The sequence below is a fragment of the Myripristis murdjan genome, chromosome 16 (assembly GCF_902150065.1).
Source record: "Myripristis murdjan chromosome 16, fMyrMur1.1, whole genome shotgun sequence".
NCBI lineage: Eukaryota > Metazoa > Chordata > Actinopteri > Holocentriformes > Holocentridae > Myripristis > Myripristis murdjan.
In genome coordinates this window covers 30,625,691-30,650,970 of record NC_043995.1, presented here as the reverse complement: position 1 = coordinate 30,650,970, position 25,280 = coordinate 30,625,691, and the positions used below count along the sequence as shown (strand labels likewise).

The 25,280-nt window shown below is 44.4% G+C and overlaps 1 protein-coding gene across 6 annotated transcripts in view; it reads right to left on the bottom strand.

Annotated features, from left to right (window-relative positions):
* mef2d (myocyte enhancer factor 2d) overlaps window positions 1-25,280 on the bottom strand; it is a 106,399-nt gene that overhangs the window by 28,229 nt on the left and 52,890 nt on the right. For 5 of the 6 annotated variants that reach the window (XM_030072226.1, XM_030072231.1, XM_030072227.1 and 2 more), the window contains exons 4-6: window positions 14,567-14,701; window positions 7,456-7,693; window positions 4,605-4,661 (exon numbers count right to left, since the gene is read on the bottom strand). In XM_030072226.1, coding sequence (XP_029928086.1) covers window positions 4,605-4,661; window positions 7,456-7,693; window positions 14,567-14,701 — 430 coding nt within the window. The remainder of the gene's footprint in view (window positions 1-4,604; window positions 4,662-7,455; window positions 7,694-14,566; window positions 14,702-25,280) is intronic. The other variant, XM_030072230.1, reaches the window with a different exon arrangement.

Below are 25,280 nucleotides of genomic sequence, written 5' to 3'. Positions count from 1 at the left end.
ACCGAAAGGAGAGGAGGAGAGGAGGATGAAGGAAAGAGGAGAGGGGGAAGGAGCTGGTGAAAGGAGGGAGAGGAGAAAGGGGGGGAAAGAGGGAGGGAGGAGAGCGGGGAGAGAGACAGGGTTGGAGAAGAGAGAGGAGGTGAGGAGAGGAGGGATGAGGTGAAGAAGAAAGGGAGGAGAGGAGGGGTGAAGGAGAGAAGGATGAAGAGGGGAGGGATGAAACGACAGGGAGAAAGGGAGGAGGAGGAGGAGGAGAAGAGGAACAAGAGGAGAAAGAAGAACGAGGTGCTGAGAAACAATCGAACTGGGAAAAGAGTGACAGAAAGAGACATAAAAAGAGAGAGAGAGAGAGAGAGAGAGAGAGAGAGAGGAGGAGGAGGGGGGGGGGGGGCAGCGTGCAAGGTCAGGACACTTGAGCCGCCTGTTGGGACGGTGAGGTTTCACGTTTCGAGCCATGAAGGAGCCGTGAGTCCGGTCCCCGTCCCACAGCATCGCCCCCCCCCCTCCTAACCCCACTTTCGTTTTTAAATCCCTATTTTCATTTTTTTAAACCCGTTTTCATTTTTTTTAAATCCCTGTTTTACACCACAAGCAGGACCTGCAGGCCCACCGCACCAAACAACACATCCACACATCACCGCGTGACAAAGTTCATTTAAACCCTTTTCCCCCATAACTGAATGTCACCCTCCATGTGAGATCTTATATTTTATCGGTGGTGAGACAATTAATCGATTAGGAAGCTCGTTGACTTACAGAAAATTTATCCATTAGCATTCTGATAATGAATAAAAAATACCAGTTGACATTTGGAGGCTATAGTTTCTCATTTTTGCTTGGTTTCTCTGTTTCTTATTTGAAAATGAAACTTTTTTTTTTTTTTTTTCTTTTTTTTGGGCAGCTGGTCAGAGTACCGAAGCAGTTTTATGACTTTATTTGGGCTCTGCTAACCAGTGATGGGTGTCATTATTTCTGACATTTTATAAAGAAAATTAGGAATAACTTAATCGAAACAACAATCGATAGATCGCTCAACAATCGCTCAACATTTTAATGTAATATGAGAAAACAAAAAAAAGCTTAGAAATGGAGTGAAGAGCACAAAATGATGAAAAAAAGGGATTTATCCATGCAGGAGGAAACATCTCAAAAATGAAGCTTGAAATGAAATGAAATGAAAATGAATGTTTGCATCTTTATTGAGGTCATCGGCAAACAGTGAAGGGTTTTTTTTTTGTTTGTTTGTTTGTTTGGTTGAATTTTTTGTTTATTTTTTCGATTAATGCTTCCAAAATGCTACCAAATGAGTGTCATATCCGGCTTGTCATAGTTTTGTTGATCTGTTTAGATGCACTGGGATCCTGTTTGAGATTTGGTGGACATTTTGGAGTTTTTTTTTTTTTTTTTTTTTTTCCGATGAATGCTACCAAATGAAGGCTTTGTTCGCTAACTTGTCAAAATGATGTCAGTCAGAAAAGTCACACTGCTCACAGTGTGAACGTGGGATTAAAAATAAATGCTGGCAGCACCGTGAAGCATGTGTTACTAATCACACTGTGATTCATGTTATGACTCCTGTTGTTTTCAGCAGAGAGTCGTCAGCGAGTTGGGCAAAAGTGCCTGATGCATCTCAACTGGAAGTGTGTCTGTGTGTGTGTGTGTGTGTGTGTGTGTGTGCGGCAAAGACGAGCGCCTTCATTGGTCATGAAACAGTGACAGGATGTGAAGCGATACAGTTCATCTTTCCCCAGAGATTTCTTTCTTTCAGCGAGATGCACCGCAGAATATGAGAGAAATGTGTTGCACGGGTTGTTTGAAGATGAATTTTTGGTCAAGATGATTTTTTTTTTTTTTTTTTTTCTTATCAAGTCCGGCCGCTGACCCGTCCTGGATGTGTGTCTGAGAATGTGGGCTGCGCGCTAAGCTGCCGGATAAATCATTTCGAAAAGCTGCGAGCTGCCAGGGAACTCCCAGAAAATGACTCTATCACGATTCCTCGAGCCGACTCCCGTTATTTCAACTTGGACGGCGAGACAATGTCACTGCAAGAGCGGTGATTTGACCGTGTGATGTACTTTGCCGCGCTTTACAACAAATCTGGTTTCCCTCTATTCAATAACAACAACAACAACAACAAAACAACAACATGGCGAGCACAAAAACGGAAAAAAATAGCCATTAAATCAGTCGCTATGAGGAAAAACACAGCTTTTATTAACTTTGCATGACTTTTCCACATTCTTTCAAGGCGATTTTAAAAAACTCTGATATTAAAAATACTGAAGCAGCAAACATGGCATCGGTGAATTCCTCTAACACAGCGGCTGGGAAGTTCTACGGATTGATTTTGCCCCACCGCCAGCCTTAAACAAAGCCATTATCAAGTGAATATAGGGGAGAAAAAAATAAAAAAATAAAAAATAAAAATAACCCTTCCCACAATATCTATTACTACGGCCTGGCAAGCAGTATCTGTGCTGGCTAATGGGATTTAAGGGGAGAGCTCTGGGCAGCGTCAAAGTCACCTCTGAGGAGAGTCCTGTGCCAAGACAAGGGACAGTTGGGCGAGGGGGGGGGGGGGGGGGGGAGAGGGGCGGGGGGGTAGATTAGTCCGGAGAGAAGACGAGGGGGAACAGCTGAGAGAGGCAGGATGAAAGAGGAGGGGGGTGTGGAGAGAGAGGAGGGGGAGCAGAGAGGAGCTGAGGAGTGTTGGAGGTGTTGAGCAGATCGTCGGGGGCGGAGCCGTCAGGAGCCCCGACTTTCACCGCAACGCCTCGTTTCATCGATCATGCAAAATGTCAAACAACAAACAACAACAACAACAACAAAATGATCAGCTTGATGGTGACATGAACGGAGAGAAGGGAGGCGATCTCAGCACGTTGAGCGGAGCTGGAATCAGACCGCGTTCAGCATTTTCACCTGACAATCAATTCAATGTTTCTGTCGATCGACTCATCGATTAATTGGCTAATCGTTTCAGCACCAAATCACACAAAAAAATGAACCGTTTAATCCACATCACACCCCACAGAGTGCAGTGTTAACAACAGCTGGTGAGTTAATGAATATGCTGACAGGATTTTGATATTTGTTTGGAATAGTTATAGATAGTTCAAATGGTCGATTAGTGTTGTTTCTGCAAATAAAACAAAATACTAAATAGAGAAGACTGGAAATGGAAATAGTTTTTTTTTTTTTACTCCTTAACCCTTTATAGGGCACTCGTTGAAATACTCTGAAATTCAAAAAAACAACCCTAGACTGTTATTAGTGAACATGACAGGACTTTATTACTTTTATAAAATTTTTCTAAAATTTTCATTTTCCTACAGAAAATCAAAGCCATTGAGATTGGTCAAATGCCACAATCATGTGACCTGGGATGTAAGAGCGATCTTTGCTGATTGGCTGGGTGAAGACCAAATGATTATTGAACTAACTGAGACAGGGGATGGGCCTGATATGTAAAATTTCTGAAATTACCAAAAATAGTCACTTGCCCGATAAAGGCTTAAAGTACAAAACAAATTGAAACCGAAACGAAATCGTGACCCAAAAACCACAAAGCAAACTGAACCGTGACACCAATGCTATTGACTGGGATTGGTGTGTGTGTGTGTGTGTGTGTGTGTGTGTTTTGTCATTTTTCTAAGAGAATTATTGTCATATTTGGCTTGTTGTAGCTTTGTTGACCTATTTAGGTGCAGTGGGGTCCTGTTTGAGGTTTGGGGGGGACACTTTGATGTTTTGGACTACAGCTGCAGCCCGGTGTGTTTCCCGTCTTTCCTCCTCTTCGTCTTCTTTTTTAACCCGCTCCCATCCATCCATCCACACACTTGCGCCGGCACTAAAAACGGAAATCTCAGCTTCCAGAACACGCCGGGGAGAAAGGACCGAACGCCGTTAGTAAAGTCAGTTCGACATTAAAAGGATTTGAGTCGAGCGGCGACAGTCCTGCTCCAAGTGAGGCGGCTGATGAGGCCGATGCCAGGAACAAAACACCGAACAAAGACAAGACACCCACCCGCACCAGCGCCACCGTCCAAATATTCAGATACTAAACTTACTGCTGGCATCCGAGTTATAATTCTGGTGTCGTGACAAGACTCGGGTGTCGTTTTCGGCTGCTTTCTGTCCCTCTTTTTCCGAATTCGGCCCCCCACACCCTGAAACCCGCCCCGCTCTTTGGCCCATTCACAGGGGGCTTGTGCTGCGACCCTCAGCTGTCGCCAGCCAACAGGTGTTTGCGTGTCTGCGAGTCAATCTGCGAATGTGTGTGAGTCAGTCTGTGTGCCTGTGTGTGTGTGTGTGCACGTGACTGTGGCCTGCCTGTTGCCATACACACACAATATCCCGCGACTCAAATCTTTCCACTTACGAGTCCAGCTGAACCGCGGAGAGCAGAAACTAAAAGGAAACGACAGGCTTTTGTCTCAGCCGGGGGACGACGCGCCGCTGTGTGTGTGTGTGTCAGTGTGTGTGTGTGTGTGTGTGTGTGTGTGTGTGTAAATGACAGCACAAAGTCACTTGTTGTCAAAAAGTTTGCACTGCAGAGAGGATTTAAAAAAAAAAAGAAAAAAAAAAAAAGGTAGTTTGCTTACCGACTGGACTCGGGCACGCTCCGTTGGAGTTCCCCAGATCTCCGACTAAAAGAGCACCTGGGGAGAAACACGGAGATGAAAAACCAAAAAAAAAAAAAAACAACTCCGCCCACACGGATGCCGCCGTCCTAACGACGCATCCCAAAAGTGCTATTCCAAAACGCTACACACCCAATTTAGGAAAATATCATTACGTCGAGTGGGTCATTAAAAAGCGCTGTAATTCTGTCAACCGCGGCTGAGGAGCGCTATCATTTTGTCAACCAAGGACACTTCACTTTATAAAGTGCCGTAATTGGTTTTAATTTTGCACTATCAGTTATTTTCGATGAGCTGGCTTCGGCATTTGTCAGAGGTAGGTGTACCAATTTGGAACAGAGCTCTTCATATCCATTTTAGATTAAAAAAAAAAAAAAAAAAAATAGAAATAAATAAATAAAAATAAGAGTAAGCAGTATGAATTCATTTCCAAATATATATATATATATATATATATATATATATATATATATATATCTATAAATAAAAAAAAACATGAAGGACTGCAGATAGGTATCAATTTAATTATTATTTTACACGATGTTACGCCGCTGTAGTTAGTTGTAGTTTCTTGTTTGTGATAATTTTCTCATATTTTTCCAGTGGCAGATGGCAGTTTTTGGGATGACTTTTTTTTTCTGTTTCCCAATCCTCATCTTCACGGTTCAAATCTTGTTTTTGACGCGATAATCGCACTTGTTTCCGATGCTGATGCAGAAATTTTCCTGAATGAAAAAGTCATTTTCTCGATCCTCCAGTGGCTCACAACATAACTACACACTTTAAAAAGTCTCAGAGAGAAAAACCGATGAATTATTATAGATATTATTGTGATTTTATTTTGGTTTCAGAATTTTTTTATTCTAATGCTGTATTATTATTATTTTTTTGTTTGTTTGTTTTCTATTGTTGCATATCTGTTTTGATTTTGTATTCATCATGGGCTACGTGTAGAGTTATTTTACTTGTTGCTGCTTGTTTTTGTCCTTCGGTGTTATTGATACAGTGTAATTTTAATTATCGCTTGTTTTTAATGTTTTTAGTTTTTCCTGTGGACACCAGGAAGATTGGCAAACGCTTTCTGGAAGCTAAAGAAGATCCGGGGGAAAAAAAAAAAAAAATGAAAGTGAAACTGCACCTGAAACAAGTGGGATTATCTCATCCCAGTGGCAGATTTTTTTTTTTTTTTTTTTTTTTTTATTTTCTTGAGGACTGAATATGTGACTTAATAAATGACTTGCGAACATCGATATTTTTTGCAGTGCAGGATTTGGGAGCGCTGGATGAACACATGGATAAATAAAAACACAGACACGATAAGCCCGACACAACTCCCCTTACACTGCATGTGTGTGTGTGTGTGTGTGTGTGTGTGTGTGTGTGTGAGGGGCAGTGCATGTCACGCTGCCGAGGTTGGGGGTTCAGTTACCGCTATGTAAAACCCTCCTGCCTCGGAGAACGGCATGTTATGAGAGACGCTGTAATGCATTTGTTGTGCGTTACATCACCTAATTCTGACTTACAATGAGATTATGCTGGTCGGAACAAAGCTCGATAAGTAACCTTGTCTGAGACGCAGAAATGGGGCACAAATCCTTTTAGTCAGACGGTGGAGGATTGGTTTGCCGCACAGGAGGAGGCGGAAGCTTACAGAGGTGCACCGGCCCGGGTCAAGGAAACGACCAATCTCTGTCGTCAAGTGCAAAGAGAATGTACAGTCTTTCATCCAGGCTGCACGCTCCAGCGGACATTACCACACAGCTCGCTTAGAATAAAAAAAAATATCTCTACAATCTCTCATTCTGACAGTCGGAGCCAGAAAATTCTCTCTTTTATTTTTTCCTGGTGAGATGTGACTGTATGACAACACATATTCTCCTGTTTTTTCACACTGTTACTGTACGTTAGTGCCTCTGTGTATTCATGTGTGTGATATGACCAGATCTTTAGGAGCAAATCGGTGGACATTTGTGATTTGCTGACAAATATCACGATATGTTTATTAAGCAAAATAAATGACAAATAAAATGACAGGAATTAAACGCCCCGTTAAATGCTTCTGTGAGGCTTTCACAAGCCGACCCAGCATCACTGACCTGTTTTTAAATATATCATTTTAAAAATTACAAATATAATTTTCTTGTAAGTGTAAAAAAAAAAATTATTATTATATATATTTTTGTATTTATTTACTTATTTATTTATTAGAAAGTTTATTTATTTAATTATTATTCCTGGTAATTGTTTTACAATTTTTCTGGTTATTTTCTTGTAATAGTTTTCTTTTTTTTTTTCACTTTTTTCCCCCCAATTTTTTTTTTTTTTTTTTTTTTGCTAATGTTTCAGTATTTTTTTGTCATTTGCTAATTGCCTTTTTTCCCCATTTCTTTTTTTTTTATATACTTTTTTTTGTTTTTGTGTGAACAGAGTGAGGTCTGGAGCACTGTTAAACAGCCGGTGCGGAATAAATAAAAAAAAATTAAAAAATAAATAAAAAAATCCTATGTTTTTGAACAAAATCAAAATCGTTGGAGGTTGTGTTTGCAAACAGATAATTCATGAATGTTTGCTTGCTCACAGCTGTCAATCAAACCGTGTGGGTGGGGTGTTTTAGAAGTGTTGTTGTCAGCTGAATATTGGTGAAATGATCCTTTAAGTTAAATCAAATCAGCAACGGAGAGCAGCAGAACGACATTAGGCAAACATTTTGCTTATTTATGTGAAAATGTCACAGAGTATTTCATTAATTTAAGTCAATAAGACACTGAAGTACAGTCAGGTGTTTTGGGTTCGTCCCCGCCCCGTGGCTCACCTGCGCTGGCCGGCCTCTGCGGTAACCCTGGCGACACGGTGTTCCTCTGCAGGGCGGGTTGCTGTGGCGACAGGAGGCGGGGGTCTGCGAGCGTGGAGGTGACAAAGGAGGTCGTGGTGACCAGGGCGCCGCCGGGGTTGTTGCTGAACTGGAGGGCCGCCGCCGCTGCCGCCGCCGCGTTCTGATTGGACACCGGCACCGTGACTGGCATGGAGAAGGTGGACTGTGGGACGGCAGACTGGCGGAGAGAAACAGGAAGAGGGCGGGGCTTAGAGGCGGTGACGCGCTGCCCTCCCCGACACACGGACGGACACGTGTTCGGTTAGTGATCTGCAGCCATGCAAACAAATGGAGGTTCACTCAAGCAAGCTCGCTGGTCACACACACACACACACACACACACTCAATCAATCACACAGAAGAGTCATTCCAAACGAGATCTATTTCATCATTGAACGCAGCTAAAAATCTTCATTTTAAATCATTTAATCTCATCTTCACTGCTGAAAAAAAAAAATCTGCCAGTGGGATGAGATAATCCCACTTTTTTCTTAGGCTAATCAACTTGTTTCCAGTATTTTCTTGAATTTTCTTGAACTGCATTGGGAAAAAAAATGGGATTATCTCGTCCAACAGGCAGATTTTTTCGACCTTGTTGGAGGAAAAACAACAAAAAAAAGTGCAGTCTATTCACTCAAGGTGCTATATATAGAGTTTTGGAAATTTACTCTTCAAATATATCCAAATACACACACACACACACACACACAGTCATCCACCAAATCTCTCTCTCTCACACACACACTCATACGTTTGCTCAGTATTAGCATGCAAGGTGACTTGGTGGAAAGGCCAAAAAGCTGCGTCGCCTTTCATATCCCATGCCAGGTTAAATCTCCATCGCAGCAGCAGGTTATTGCATCTGGTTATTGGTGATATTTCATACCGTGCACTTCACACTTCACATTACGACTACACACCCCCGCCCGCCCACCCACCCCCCACCTCTCCTGACCGAAGAGTCCCTCAGAGGGAGAAGTCATAAGAAAGAAGAAAAAAACTACGAGGGGGGAATAAATCCCGCGTCCTAGACTTTCTTTACTGCGTGTAAGCACATCTGAGATCCTCCTCCACCTCGAATATTGACGTGGGAGTTTGCCTGAAGAAAAGCACCTCGGCATCTGACGCTATCTCCACATCTAACACCACCTCGAGATCTGACGGTGTACATCTCGCACATGCGGAGGCCCCGAGGATAGCGACTTTAAAGGGTTCTCGAAGCGGGTTCTCAGAGGAGTCGACCTCCCGTAGTAAGAGACCAGACGTCCCGGGGTCCAGGAAAATCAAGAGCGAGGACCCTGGGCTGTCCGGCGATCTGCCTGCCTCTGACCCATTTCACCCTGTTCCGACTCAATCAGAAAGAAGGACTTCTATATATAGAATATGGGCCAGTGCTGCACTGTACTGCACTGTACTCTACTGCCTGGGACCCAGTTTAACGCAGAGGAGGACTAGGGCACCTCTCCGCCCTTGATCCCTGCCTCCTCTTCTCCGTCTATGATGTTTCCTAACTTTTGTTTTCGGCAGTGGGAGGGAGAGAGAGAGAGAGAGAGAGAGAGAGAGAGAGAGAGAGAGGAGGGGACGGACGGAGAAAACAAAAGGTGACGGGAGACATTAAAAGTGGCGCTGTTCTCGCTTGTTGTCGCATCCTCCTTTTTTTTTTTTTTTTTTTTGGGGACGGGGGAAATTTCATCACTTATTTTTTTCCCAAGGAGAAAGCAGAAGGTCTAACCAGCGAGGAACACGGCGTGTCCTTCACGGCTCCCTCGCAACTTTTCGGCGAATAAAATCCTGACTTCTCTAACTTTTTTGTGCGGGTATGTGTCTGTGTGCCCGAGATAGAAAATTGAGGTGGAAGAGCATAAAGAGAGGAGTGTAAGTGGGGGACCAGGGCAGGTGAAGATAGCAGCTAACAGCACTGCACCACTGCACACTGGCCAAGCAGAGAGGGAAATTAGGGGCTGGCTGAATGGATGGATGGAGGGATGGGTGGCGGGGGTTAGTGCAAAGGGATGGAGGTGTGAAAACATGGAGCATACAGCACTAGAAAGGCTCTACATCCTCACAGGGCTCAGGGGCGGCGGTGCTTTGGTGGGACCTAACACTTTATGCATTTTAGGTATTTAACCGGCGCTCTGACCCAGAGAGGACGACGGCGCCGGAGCAGGCAGGGATTCGGTGCCTTTAACCCAGGGTCCAAAGTTAACACCATTTTACGCGCAAAATCTGGGTAAATTTGGGGTTTGGTGAGTAAATAAACTGGGGTCACCAGCCAGGTGGCCGGTAAATAATTCATAATAATTCATAATCCCAGTTTACGATGATTTGGCGCTTTCTACCCCGTGTCTGTCTGCATTTTTGCCGTCACAAAACATCTGAGCTACGTGTTATTCGAGATGCGGTGACACGTTTCCGGTGTTAAACCTCCAAAACGAAAACTTGGAAAAGTCTGGGAGGTTCGTTCGTTCCTGGCGGTGATGGTGTCTGGCTAAATTTTGAAGCTAAAAAACACAGCATGTCAATAATGCACGATGCAGTTTTACGGCTGGTAACAAATTTATATTTTTGGCTGATAAAATGTATCAGTTTTAACTCTCTGCTTTAACTGAATATCAATACTGTGTCGATATTATAGGACTGACTATCTGTGTATTTAAACTGGGATTTTTAATAAATAATCATTAGTAATCGTTGTGTTTAAGAGAACATTAAAAGAACAGCTAGAGGAATCCCTTTACTGTAATGGAGCCTTAAAAGCACGGGAAAAAGCACTTTTGCCATATTACAATATTACATTTTTCAAAATCCCAGGCTATATCGAGTCTCCAATCACGATATCGATATAACATTTCCCTATCACGTCTGCCTTCAATGGCATTTCAATAGGTCACATGGAGACTTGATGCACAAATCATACCCAATATAAAACGCCTGAATTGCAGATGAGCTAAAAAAAAATGCTGCTGGCGACCTCCAATATCTAACTAATTCAAAAATCTAGTTTGTTCATGTTATCTGCTGTAATTCCTCTGCAGCTTCAACTCTAACCTACATTTGTAAACAAATCCACCTTAACTTTATCACATTTCCGGATGGACTGACATTCACGGCTTGACGGTGTTTTTCAGGAAATGTCTCCGTTGGACCTTCGAGATCAAGCCAAAACGAGGTTGCTAGGAGATCAGTGATGCACCAGCAAAAATTAGACACTTTTCAATGAATGTACATTTAAAATTTGTCCTTGGCCCTTTCTGCTCTGTGCTCCAGTGAGCAATAAGCCGCGTCTTTGGCAAATTACATGTGAATTTACAGAGACCCACTCAAACCCCATTTAACACAGATGCTCCTGATAGCAGACAGGAGGGTTAATTGCGCTCTGCCAATCATCCTGCCGACTTAACACCGAGGAGCAGAACCTTGAAAAGAACTGAGTTAAGTAAATAATTAACTAGGAGCTTTTCCTAAGGCAAAGCCGGGGCTCATTTGAGGCAGCTCAAGGCCTCTTCTGTGTGAGGATAACAAAAAGAGGGGAGAAAAAGCTAACCTATTTTCCCTTGGTGGAGCTCTCTCTACATGGGTGTGTTTCCTAGATGCAAGGGTATATCAGAATGAATTAAACTCATGGCCTAGTTTCCCTTCGCTCCCTCTTGTCCGGGAAGCCTTTGAAAGTGTGTTTTTTTTTTTTTTTCCCTTTTTCAACTTTAGGAATGTCTCATCCTATTTGTTAGCAGCTGTGGATCTGAACACAGATGCAACGCTGAAAAAGCATCGCGGTGACCTTTAGACGTCCACAGTACTTGACCATTAAATTAGTTTTAGCTGTTTCTGAATCTCGCCAGGGCTTTCTCCTCTGTATCTCCCTCGCTCTGTTTCCCTTGCTGCTTTACTTCCATGTGAATGTAGAGCAATAAAAAAAAAAAAAAAAAAAAAGGAGAGTGGCTCAATGAACTCGCTCTCCTCTACAGTGTGTTACTTTCGGTCATACTACTGAGGATTTAGGTCTGATTCAAATTACTGGTGTTTAGACAAAATATGCAGCTCCAAAAAGCAGTGGAAGCCAGGGAATGAAGCGAAGAATGCATATCTAACCAATGCTGTCCATATGTTATGAATTCATACAATGTGTTTTTAACACGCTTCACGGGTCTCAGGGTCATCCAACACACACACTCTCTCAATTCGAGTAAGAATAATAACAAAACTAGAGCTCCACCAGTAGCAATAGGCATTGTTACCATATGAGAAAATGAAGTGTAACTCCAAGGAAAATCTGACGGACAAATTGACATGTCATTAGCAAGACTGTTTGCATTTAGTGATAAAAACAGATTACAGCTATGTCGAAATGATGATATCAATTTACTTCTCATGCATGTGGCTAAGACTTCCAGTGACACTCCTCTACTTATTTTATTTTTTATACAGTGAAGGTTGACTGAGCTGTGTGCATCTTTTAGATCTGCACAATCACATCTGAAATGATAATCCCAAATAGATGTTGTGATGGTTATCAATCAAAATTACTAGTTTAAAAGACCTAAATACAATGATTTTATCAAACATCCTCCATCATCTATCAAAATCTCTGCAATGTTTTTCAAAGTAGTATTGTGAGTGGATTGTTTCACTACTGCTGGTGTGCAAATATTGAATAAATGTGAAAGCCCACATGATCAACTGTGCAGGATCACACCTGCTATGGGCCACGGAAGAAATCTACAGGAGAAACTGGGGGTTCAGTTCCTTGCTCAAGGGCATCCTGACACCATGAGGCCTCCTGGTAAAAGGGGTAGATCTTTCCTTATTCACTTTCCCTGCCCAGGATTTCACCGCCGGTCCGGATCAAACCACAGACCCTGCGGCGACGGGCGCCCTCGCTCCAGCCTACCTCACCGCCGCTGCAACAGGAGCACAGAGCGCTGACTGGAGCTCACCTTGCCAAGTGTCCTGCCCATCCTCTCCAGCCACTCTCTCCCTGCCTCAGGAGATATTTTAGTACAAGTGGGATTAAGCTTGTATATCCCGGCCCCTAGCTGTCATGCTGGGGATTATAATGCTGTGGGGAGGGGTGGTGGTAGTGGTGCTGTATGCTTCTGTTTGCTGTTGCCCTGTGAAAGGTGTGCTGGGCAAGCCTGGCCGGCTGAGGGACTGGGGGGGGGGGGTTGGGGTAGGGGAGGAGGGAGGACGGGGATACTAACAGCTAGCAGCGTTCGGCCGGCGTCCAATCGACGAGTGCCAAGAGCTGCGGCTCTCCAGGGGTGGTAGATTGAATTCTATTCTTCTTCTGCCACGGCTTTCTTCTCAGGAAAGCTTTTAAGAGCTATTTCAGCCCGCCACACACACGGCGCAGTGGGGCTGATAAGGCGCAGGTCAAACTCAGGATGAGCGATATTCACTGAATTGATTCAATTGAGAGGCAGCGCCTTTTCTCTGCAAGGGTTGCTTTGATGTAGGTGAGTGGTTGGCGCCTCGCTAATAATGTCAGTGTTTGATAATAAAAGCTTTTCTTCGGCCTTTGTGAGGCACTTTGTGTACGCTCTATTTTATAAGGTGTAGCACCGCAGGAGCGATTTTAGGAATGACCACTGTCTAACTCGCGTTTGTGTAGCAGCTCAACGTGACTGTATCACATCCCAAGTGACCAATCAGAGGAGCAGGGAGACAGGAAGTTGGGCTGTAAATTGAGTGCTACTCATTAAAGTGACATTAATGGTGTTATTGAGCACGGAGGAAAAAATGAATCACCGAGAAATTGGCACAGGAGAGGAGTGGTAAAAGGGGCCTGGCAGTGCGCCAGTCAGGAGGCAGACCTGGATAATGTCAGGAGTACATTCACTACTTTAAGCAAGGACTGTGCCGGGACCAAAACGGCCTCACTAACGGCACAATTGATAGCCAGTTAGCGGCTGCGTGTCAGCTTCCTCGGTGTTACCTGGATAATGTCAGGGAACACATTCACCGCCACCAGAGGAAGGAACCACAGCAACAACAGACACCGAGTCTGCAGTTGCATGCTTGTTTCTTCAATGTTGCTAAGTATTACACAATGGGTAAATTCAGCGGAGCGATGTGATCGCTCAAAGGCAAACTCCAAACGTGCTGATAATTTCCATAAAGCGTGACTTCTCATGATGCACCGGTTGCTATGCCAACTCTCGTGACAACCTGGGACCTAGTTAGCGACTCGCTTTCTCCTGTTGTTTATTCTTGCGCGCGTACAGCACTTTGAACTTTTTTCAGCCGGTGCACATCATGCATCAGTAACAGCGGCACAAAAGCCTTAATACTCTTGAGGATGTTCTTTTCCTGTGATTACGGCTGCTTTGGATGCATAATCCCTGTAAAGTACGCCCTCTGCGGTATTATATCGCACTTTTTTTTTTCAAGTTTTCACAATGATATGAAATCCCCGGCGAGGGTTTTAAAATCTTTTTACAATAAAATGCCCTCCAGTCAATCAACTCTGCCTCTTCGCCTTGCCTTCCTTGCCCAGGCACACACAATCACAGGGGCGGGTTGTGGGTAGTGATTTGGGAGGTGGAGGGTGGTGGTGATGGAGTGGAGGGGAGGGGGGGTTGTTGGTAAGAAGTGAAGCGAAGGAGGTAAGAGGTGGGGAATGGTGAAGGCAAGTGCTCTGTGAGTAGTCAGGCCGCCGTCAGCAGCCGGAAACCTCAGGTTGTCCGGTCAGCAGCAGGGTACCAACATGGGGGGCAAAGGGGGGTAATGGGGGTTACACAAGGGGGGGCGGGGCAGTACTCACTGACAGCCTATAGTTCTGCATCATTTTATCAAACTCCTCGTCAATTTTTTTGTATTTCTCCTCAGTGCGGGGGGTGAGGGAGAAGGGCTCCTCCGGGTCTGGGCTCTCAGAGTCCCGGTGCTCTTTCTTGTTCAGAGCCTTCGTTCCCCAACCAAAAGGAGAGAGGGCAAAGGGGTAGGGAGAGAGACAGGAAGAAGACAGAAAGAGAGAGAGAGGGAGAGAGAGAGAGAGAGAGAGAGAGAGAGGGAAAGGGTAGGTTAGATAAAGTGATAAAAGTGTGACGGTACTCACGCCGTAGCGTTTGAAGAGGATGTCCAGGTCCTCGGTCTTGCGGTACTTGTCTTCGTTTAGCGGGCTTTGGTCGATGGAGTCGTCGCCGTCGGGCTCGGGGCTGTTGCAGCCGTTAAAGCCTTTCTTTCGCAACGTCTGCGGCGGTTAGAGAGGGGTGGAGGAGGAGGAGAGGGAGGAGGCACGTTCACATGTTATTATTCATGGACAACAACACGAACTTGTCATTTGTTAGGACACAATCAGCGAGCCCTGTTCCATTTCTCGGACACATTCTGGCCCGGGTCGTCTTCGCTTGCTTGCGCTGCACTTTGGGGTATAAAAGCAGCGAAAACACAGGTATAACAGTTTGTTCCTGATCGTGACACACACACACAACGACTATTTTAGCAGCTTTATTCAAGGAGGACGGGAAAGAGCCCGGCAGAAAACGTGTCCTCTCAACCTCAGAGAAGCTTCCATTGATTTGTGAGGTCAACGTTCACGACACCTAGAGCCCACGTGAAAGCAACTTATCGCCGCGCAATCCGCAACGGCAGGTGCTCTCAGGAAAACGAGGATTAAAAGGGTGAAGCAACCTATTGACTCCAATTCGAAGTGGAAAAAGCTTTTCCACACTGGATGAAAGGATGCGGCTTGGGAAAAGCGAGCGCCGCCGCATTTACCAGCAACACGAGATCTGATGCACCTATCCGCGGCGCTATTTTAGGGCAAGTCACTATGTAGAGACCTGGCGTGGATGTTGGAAGGCACGTTGAGGCATCACACCTCCGCACACGCCGGCTAATCAACGGTGTTAGTAATTGGTGTGAAGCTTTGCGCGGAGGAAGGTGATTGAGCGAGGCAAAGGGTAAAGGGTGAGGTAAGAAGCGCAGGGTGGTGTTAGCGCCGCGGCTAACACCAGTCAGGTTGTCTCAGCGTTAGCACTCTTCCACAGGCACACACACAGAGAGAGAGAGAGAGAGAGGACACAGTGAGGCTCTTATTTTGAGAGGATTGTGCTAAACGAGATTTGCCGTTAAGTAGCTTTGCCTGGTGGGCCCTTGACCACACAGCCGACCAGTAAAATGGATCTTCAACTTGAGCTGGAGAGCTTTCGGTCGTCCACACGCACGCTTCAGACCCGGGCGGTGCCAACAAAACACATCACCGAGAGGAAATGGAGGGTATACACTGCAAAAAGTCAAAATCTTACCAAGATTATTTGTCTTATTTCAAGTAAAAATGTCCTATTTCTAGTCAAATTATCTCATTACACTTAAAATAAGACATGATCACCTCAGAAATAACTTGTTTTTAGACAATTTTCACTTGTTTCGAGTGAAAATTTGCTTGAAACAAGAAACAAATTCTGCCAATGGAACAACCAAATTTTTACTAGTGACACAAGTGAACAAGTAAAAATTTGCTTGTTCCATTGGCAGAATTTGTTTCTTGTTTCAAGCAAATTTTAACTTGTTTCAAGTAAATTTTCACTTGAAACAAGTGAAAATTGTCTAAAAACAAGTTATTTCTGAGGTGATCATGTCTTATTTTAAGTGTAATGAGATATTTTGACTAGAAATAAGACATTTTTACTTGAAATAAGACAAATAATCTTGTTAGTTAGTTTTTGCAGTGCAGTGCCATTTTATAGATCGTCCGTAGGGAACAAAATACGTGGGAGATAATATTCAATATTTAACACACCCTATATTTTCATCAATTAAGCATCACCTGCTGTATCAGGGATGGCGTGGCAGCCTTGCAGCGAGCGACTGCAGCCTAATGGCGCTCTGATTAAAACATAGGCACACGTTTCACGACTCCCGCTGCGTACGATCGCTGCTCAACGAGGATGACTCAACCGCGTGCAACTCGACCTCGAAACGAGACCCGGCGAGGACGCGCGCACCTGCAAGACCTGGTGGCGAAACCCCCGAGGAGGCTTGAGTGGGATTCTTTAAATTTGGATGAATTACTTTTTTTTTTTTTTCAAGATTCGAGATTTATTCGTCACGTGCATGAATGTACAGGTACAGCAGCAGTGAAATGTAATTGCAACAACTCCAGCACTGTGCAAGTAAAAAATAAAAATAAAAAATAATAATAATAATAATAATAATAATAATTAAAATAAAATAAAATAAAAATAAATGTAATTGCAACAACTCCAGCACTGTGCAAGTAAAAAATAAAAATAAAAAAAATAATAATAATAACGATAATAATAAAAATAATAAATAAAATAAAATAAAAATAAATGTAATTGCAACAACTCCAGCACTGTGCAAGTAAAAAATAAAAATAAAAATAATAATAATAATAACGATAATAATAAAAATAATAAATAAAATAAAATAAAAATAAATGTAATTGCAACAACTCCAGCACTGTGCAAGTAAAAAATAAAAATAAAAAATAAAAAAATAATAATAACGATGATGATAATAATAAATAAATCAAATAAAATAAAATAAAATAAAAATAAAGATAAAATAGAAAGAATATATGACATTCCTATATACAATGAACAACCTGTATACAATATACAACCATATACAAAAAGTACAAATAATTAGCCTTTAATCCTGAGAAAAAAAAAAAAAAAAAAAAAAAAAAAAACAGGTGAGGGCAAGAGAATAATGATGTCATTTTGATGTCAGGGTAAAGAGACTTTCCGTTTTAATAACGGCGGCGCTCTCGGATACGGATCTCATTAAAGCGCGACGCCGTTGTTATCACGGTGTCAAGGCGGTATTTTATCTACCCACAGAACGGGGTTATTAAACAGATTTGTTCCAACATGCTGACAGTCGCCTGATTCAGCTGTTCAGCCGCACCAACACAAATCAGCGCACTGATCTGCGGGTTAATGCAAATTTAATGCACAGGAGCCGCCTCGCCATGCATGTTCAGCGACCGCACGCTTTGATGTCCAGAGAAAACACACACACAACACACCCTCTGGTACAAGGGGGTCGGTTTGTGTGTGTGTGTGTGTGTGTGTTTGAATTTGAGTTTGTGCTTCGACTGGAGAAAAAAAAAAAAAAAAAAAAAAAAAAAGAAAAAGAAATCAGTTCAAAATGACAATGGCAGCATGTGACAAAGGGCTGTGCAGAGGACGTGATCGAGGCATGGACTTCCTGCCCCGGACTGTCAAGACACAAAGAGAGAAACAGCTTGCATACAAAGCTGTCCTGACAATAAGGCCACACACACACACACACACACACACACACACACACACACGCGCGCACACACGCATGCACTCCCACCTAACATTTTGCAGATGATTCAAACACACACACACAGAAACAAACAAGCAGTTGATATTTTGTGAACACTGCACACAGTACAAGTACATATTTATTTCTGTTACTCTCTCTCTCTCACACACACACACACACACACACACGGATGGCATTTAACTTGCACTCTAATTCTGTCTTTATTTCACACACTCTCATTCCGCTGATCCTTTCTGGACATGACATGCAGAGGCCTTTTCCTCCGTGAATAAATGGGAAGAGAAGGCCTTATTTTTGGATCGATGACTCAAACAAACAAACAAACAAACAAACAAACACGTATGACATCACGACACGAGGTCGGAAAACATATAATAATCCAATTTAAATAAATAAATACGTGAAAATGCCCAAAATTGGAAATAGAAGGTTTTCAGCCGACAGTGATGACACACTTCTCTCTCTCTCTCTCTCTCTCGCTGTCTCTCTTGCTGTCTCTCTCTCATGTACACACACACACACACACACACACACACACACACACAAGATTTAGCGAAGATGGCACTACAAACGTGGGTTTCTTCGTTCTCTGACTCACACACAGATATTTTTTGTTACATTACAGTACGTGCATCGACTTCTCTCTCTCTCTCTCTCTCTCTAAAACACACACACACACGCACACACACACCCTCTGTGGCTCTGTCAACTGATCAGCTTGTCTCTCAGTCAGGTCCATCTGTTCACCTGTCAGACCCCCCCCTCTTCATCCCTCGCTCTCTTTTTCAAGTGAAGCCAGTTGCTCCATTGTGTTGCCAGGGTAAGATTCACCCTGCAGAGGGCCACGCCGGCCTCTGACTGGCTGGGGCTGCTGACAAGCCCCGCCCCCTTCCCCTCTGGCTCGCTCGCTTACTCACTCACTCGCTCGCTCGCTCGCTCGCTTGCCCTCTCCTTCCAGCTCCTCTCTCTCTCTCTCTCTCTCTCTCTCTCTCTCTCATCTCTCAACCCACTGCTTTCCTCCTCTCACTCTCGCTCTCTTTCTCGGAAAACCGCACCATCTTGCACTCGTCTTGCTGGGTTTCTCGCCCTCTCCGTCTCCCTCTCTCTCCCTCTCCATTTATCTTGTAATCCCTCCATGCGAGCGGCTCCCCGGTCACCCATTTTCTCTCTTCCTCCTCCTCCTCCTCCTCCTCTCCTGTCTTTTTCATTTGTTTTCACATCACTCAGTCTCTCTCTCTGTCCTCTTTTGCCCTGCTCTCTTGACCTATTCCCAGAGTTTTCCCATCATAATTTCTCTCTCTCTCTCTCTGGTTCTGTCTCTCTCTCTGTTTCTGTCTCTCTCTCTCTGTCTCTCCTCCTCCTCCCTTCCTCTTTGCATTCCCTGTCTCTCCTTCCTGTCTTTCACTCATTCTCCTCAACAGGAAGAGGTGTATGTGTGTGTTTCTGTCTACTTGAATGCTTCAGAGACTGAGGCTGTGTGATTGTGTGTATGTGTGTGCACATGAGCGTGTGTGTGTGTGTGTGCACATGAGTGTGTGTACGTGTGTGTGTGTGTGTGTGTGTGTGTGTGCAAATGTCTCTTCCTCCCGAATGTGTAAACATCCTTATATGTGGAGTTGTGAGTGTGTTTGCATGCCTGCATTGACCATATCTCTTTTTGTGTAACTGCAAGTTGTGTGTGTGTGTGTGTGTGTGTGTGTGTGTGTGTGTATAATGCATGTGTGTATCTGAGGCTGTAAATGTGTGCATCCATGAGTGTGGGTTTGCATGAGTGTGTGTGTGTGTATAAGCATATCAGAGAGTGTGTGCATGTTTGTGTCCCTGTGTATTTTATAAGCTTGTGTGTGTGTGTGTGTGTGTGTGTGTGCTGATGTGTACACACAGACGCAGGGGAAGGACCGGGGTGGCAGTCAGCGGCTCTGGTCAATACGAAGCACAATGTACTGTCACGTCTCATTTGTGGCGCGTTGCGTTCAGGAACCGCAGAAGCGACTCGGCAAAGCGCCCCGGGCCGTCATGTGGGAGACCGTGTCCAACCTCTGTCTCGCCCCTCTGCTTCGCCGCAGCCCCGGCTGCCGAGACACACACATGGCAGCCGCGCTCCTCAGACGCTGCATTATAGATCAGTGGTTCCCACACTGGGGGCCGGGGACCATCACAGGTCCTTGTGAAGACTGCAGGGGGTCCCACGCAAAAGAGGAGGCAGATTCATTTTCACTACATTTTCTGGCTACAAGGAAATGACCTAGTTGATCCTAGTTCGACTATTTTAACCATCCTTCATGACAACAAAGGGAATTTCTCAGTCACTGTCTTCTAAAATGGGGCTCTGTGGTCTTTTTTCCATTTATTTTGGGGGTCCTTGGCATAAAAAAGCTTGGGAACCCCTGCTACATCCGACTGCGACAGATCGGCTCAGATCACATGTCAGTTTTGTTGCTATAAAGTCATCGAATGAATAGAACGTGCAACATTTTTGTGAAAACGAATTTCCCTTTGGGACAATAAAGGCGATCTCTCTAAAATAGACAGATAAAGGCTATCTATCTATTTTTCATCAATATACACTACTCACAAAAAGTTAGGGATATTTGGCTTTTGGGTGAAATTTATGGAAAATATAAAAAGTTCACGCTACAGTGATATTATATCATGAAAGTAGGGCATTTAAGTAGAAGCATACACTGGTGATTTCCTCATCTCAAAACATTTCTTGAAACAAAAGCCAACAACAGTGGTGGATATACCACAACAAAAAATGTCAGTGTCAATAACTTGTCATGTGCCCTTGAGCATCAATTACAGCTTGACAACGACGTCTCATGCTGTTCACAAGTCGACTTATTGTCTGCTGAGGCATGGCATCCCACTCTTCTTGAAGGGCGGCCCTCAGGACATTGAGGTTCTGGGGTACAGAGCTCCGAGCCTCTACACGGCCACTCAGCTGATCCCATAGGTTTTCTATGGGATTCAGGTCTGGAGAAAGTGCAGGCCACTCCATTTGAGGTACCCCAGTCTCCAGCAGCCGTTCCCTAATGATACGACCTCGATGAGCTGGAGCATTGTCGTCCGTGAAGATGAAATTAGGCCTGTGTTGTTCATGCAGGGGCACAATGACTGGATTAATGATGTTATTCATGTAGTATGGGCTTGTCACTGTACCATTCACAAAGTGTAGGGCACTTCTGTGCTGACGTGTCGTCTTGGTCTCATGATGTCAAGATGTGAACAGCATGATGAGGAGGACTGTTTAAATACCAATTCTAATTGAACCAGGAAATTTATTGGTCGATTGATGGATCAAACACCTGATGTGAATTTTGCCGTTAAACTCCTTGTTAGAGAACAGCAACTTGTGCAAAAAGTACTGAAACATTGAACAGTTGGACATGTGCATTCAAAAGTTTACAGAAGGTCACATTAAGTTCACCTGTAAAGGTTATAATGCATTTTAGGTTCATCCTGAAATTTCACCCGAAAGCCGAATATCCCTAACTTTTTGCGAGTTAGTGTATGCCGCACTCTATGTTCAGTGCTTTTTCATGCACTGAATCCTGGATGTGATCAGTGACCCGTCCCACAGCTGAATCCAACCCCAGTCTGTTTAGTAAAACAGTAAACTGGGAGGTCTGCTTGTGCTTTTTGCCGACAGAGACCTCTTCACTGTGAAACACCCCGTCTTGGGTTCGCTGGTGTCGTATCACCTTATAATCATCTCACACAACGCTCTTTTACGGACCTGCTTTTAAGTAATAAACATACAGTCGGCGCATCTCCTCACATAACCTTCCTGGTTGGGTGCCGTGCCAAGAACTACACACTGGCTGTCAATGAATCAATGAGAAATACACATGGTAAAGGCAGCACTCCAAAAAACAGATCTGATAGACGTTCAGGCTGAAACACGTCGGTCTGACACTGCCTATTAACAAAAACACGATTAAAAAAAATCCTATTTTTTGGCATTTTTAAGGGAACCAACATTCCTGTTTTATCATGGAATTATTGCTATTTGCTAACTGTGTTTAATTTTGCAAACTTTTGGATTTTCTTCTTCCTTCATATCATACTCAGTTCATTATAAGTGCTATTAAAAGAGGCAGCGGTCTTGTTAACTAACACGACACACGGCCGACAAAGGTCTCTCTGCCTCTTTTTTCCACTCTCATTCATTATGCACAGCAGTCATACACTCCCATGTTGCTCACACACACCCAGGCCGCCACACAGCAGACGGAGTATATATCAATGTTAGCTAAACAGTGTTTGAGCAGGCAGTGGTCGTGTGGTCTTTGTTTTGTTACGGATAATACATTTTCAATTATAGCTTTCTGGTAGGCTGCAGGGTAAGAACTTATCGTGGTGCTTCGTCTAGTAAAAACATCACTTCTAAACATTTGGGCGCCCTCTCTCACATTCTTAAAAATTTAGCTAAAGCGTATGATAATGTCGCTTTAAATGCTTTAATGGTGGTGCCACCGCGACCAAATGAATCCAGATCAAATTCTAGGCGGTGCATCGCTCACTGGGGAGGAGAGGGGAGCCTCTTTGCAGCCATTACCCCACCAGCTCTGACTGGGATTATTTATCCATGAGGTTAATGGACCTCTGCAAGCGCCGGCTCTCAGGAGGCTGGGAGCGACTTGCATAGTTACAGAGGAAGCCGACCATGCAGCCCCTCCCTTCTTGGCTTTGGATGGCCTGGAAACCTGTCAGGCAGAACAGATAAAGTCTCATCCCGGATTGGTATAAATTCCCTGCGTTGATGGGGGCTGAATGAAGGGTATAACCGAGAGGGCGGCAGGCGCTCCGGATAGGCGCTGAAATGATCCGTGACGAGATCATCTCTGAAACACTACGGGATATTTTCATTTGGGGGGAGGAAAAAAAAAATGTTCATGAGTCTGTTTAAGTCACCAGTTTGCCAACCGAGGGCTTGAGTTAGCTCTTTTGGAAGGAGCCATGATTTGCTTTAATAATGTACCACTACACTGCAAAAACGCAAAATCTTACCAAGATTATTTGTCTTATTTCAAGTCAAAATATCTCATTACACTTGCCAATGAAACAAGCAATTTTCACTTGTTTCAAGCAACTTTTCACTTGAAACAAGAGGACAATTGTCTAAAAACAAGTTCCTTCTGAGGTGGATCATGTCTTATTTTAAGTGTAATGAGATATTTTGACTAGAAATAAGACATTTGGACTTGAAATAGACAAATAATCTCGGTAAGATTTTGAGTTTTTGCAGTGTAATTTTTTTTTTTGTACGATAGTCATGAAGTGGGTTATTCATTTGGGTCAAAGAGCTCTTAAAACAATCAGAATTGATTCAGGATGCTTACGAAACACTTAAACTGGCAAGTCCGTTTTGACTTCCCTGTTCTTTTTTGAAGAAAGAGAAGGAAAGTCATCAACCACCGCCAACCCAGGAACGACAAACCCGATGTGTAAAAACCAAAAGACATCTGCTGGATCGCCGAGATGCCAAAGTGGGATCCAGAGCCTGATCCCCACAGTCCTGCTGTGGAACGCATCGGATATCGAACGGACCTGGACCGGAGAAGAGTGTCATGGACCCACCCGCGCCGGCCGAGCCGCCCCTGCGGTGACGCTCGTCCGCCCAGATTAGACCCTCAGGATGTGGCAGTCTTAGGAGAGGAGTCCGCAGAGCGTTGGTCGATGGTGAGGCTGATTAGCCGGAAGAGCATCACCGTGGTACGGGGGGGGGTTTAAGATATTGTGGCGGCTAATTGGAGCCCGTCACTCGCGGGGGAATCTTGTGAAGTGGCGTTTTGCGGTGAGCAGAGCGTGAGCCCCCCCCCCCCCCCCCCCCCACCCCCACCCCCCCCCCCCTCGCTGAGGCCCAGGACCGGGGCGGGGACAGAGCCCTTAAGCCCCCCACAGAGAGCCTCGCCGATCAGATCTTCCTTCCTTGAGCCGCTTAAGGAAAAGGGCATCCCCCCCACCACCTCCCCCCACCCCGTGTCACCCACCAACCCGCCTCCGCCCATCTTCCTTTCTCTCCCGTTTCGCTCGTTCTCGTCGGCTATTCATCCCCTCTTTCAGCACTCGCTCACTCGCTCGCTCGCTCGCTGCTCCCTCCCTCTCTCACTCTCTTCCTTCCCTTGCCCTGATTGGGATCTGCAGTCAAGCGGATTAACACATTCTGGCAGGAGAGGCAAGCTGCCCACACACACACACTCATATACTCTCTCTCTCTCACACACACACACACACACACACTCAGGCAGCACGTGCATCTCCGAGAAGCTGCTGTGTGTGTGTGTGTGTGTGTGTGTGTGTGCATATGCATCGCCTTTCAGCCTTGCACCAGAGTGAAGGAATGTCTAACAGTGTGATGAATACCGAGTGCGAGCTTACATGCGCACACACACATACACACTCACACACGCACAAACACACACATGCACACACACACACACACACACACACACACACACCTCTCAGTGTGGGTTTAAGTGCTTCTGAGCATACAGGGACATGGTGGTGTGCATGTCCTGTACATTCGGGGTTACATACAGAGAGCATGACAGTGTGTGTGTGTGTGTGTGTGTGTGTATGTGTGTGTGTATGTGTGTGTGTGTGTGTGTGTGTGTGTGTGTGTGCCTGCGTGACTGTATCCACACTTCATAATTTATACTCAAAAGCACTTGCTTGGAGAGACACGCGGAGGTAGAGCAGCAAATGGGCACATTCTGTGACTATCCGATTATCCTCTCTCTCTCTCTCTCTCTCTTTCTTTCTCTCTCTCTCATTCTCTTTCTCTCTCTCTCTCTCAGACCAGCAGTGTTCAGCCATGTGTCATCCTGCAGATCTTTATCCCGACCAAACCCCACAGCAGCTGATTTCTCTGATGACTTCCTCCTCTCTGAGTTAAGGTGAGAGCTAATCAGAGGAATTAACCCGCCTAATTGGACCACATATTTAATCACACATAATTACACACTGCGATTTTAAGTTCTGACTGGGGCAAATCATATTAATCATATATATCAATCACACTGTATCAAATCTTGATGAAAATGAAATGTAATGAGACACAATGATCGTTCACACTAATACAGCCAATCTAACGGCAGTATCTTTTAAATCTAGCTTTGATGTGTAATTTGGCAATATTTTTTTTTTTAATCACCTGCCAGTCTTGATGTGGTGACCCATCGCAGCCTTCGAATGTGCAGTATGTGTGTGTGTGTGTGTGCACCACATGACACCATGTGACGAGTAAATAAGGACGACAGAGAGAGTAACCGCGAGCCTCTGAAGCTGCTGCAACTTCACGACGTCCTGCGCGGGGAAAAGGCGGAAAAAAAGTGAAAATAACAATAATAATAATAATGAATAGCGCAGTAAATTGTTTCCTGACACTGAAACAAATGATCATGATTGATTCTGATTGCAACATTTAGCAAAAATAACGGGGATTATTGTGCGTGCCTGGATCGTGCGGTCGTGATGCAGGT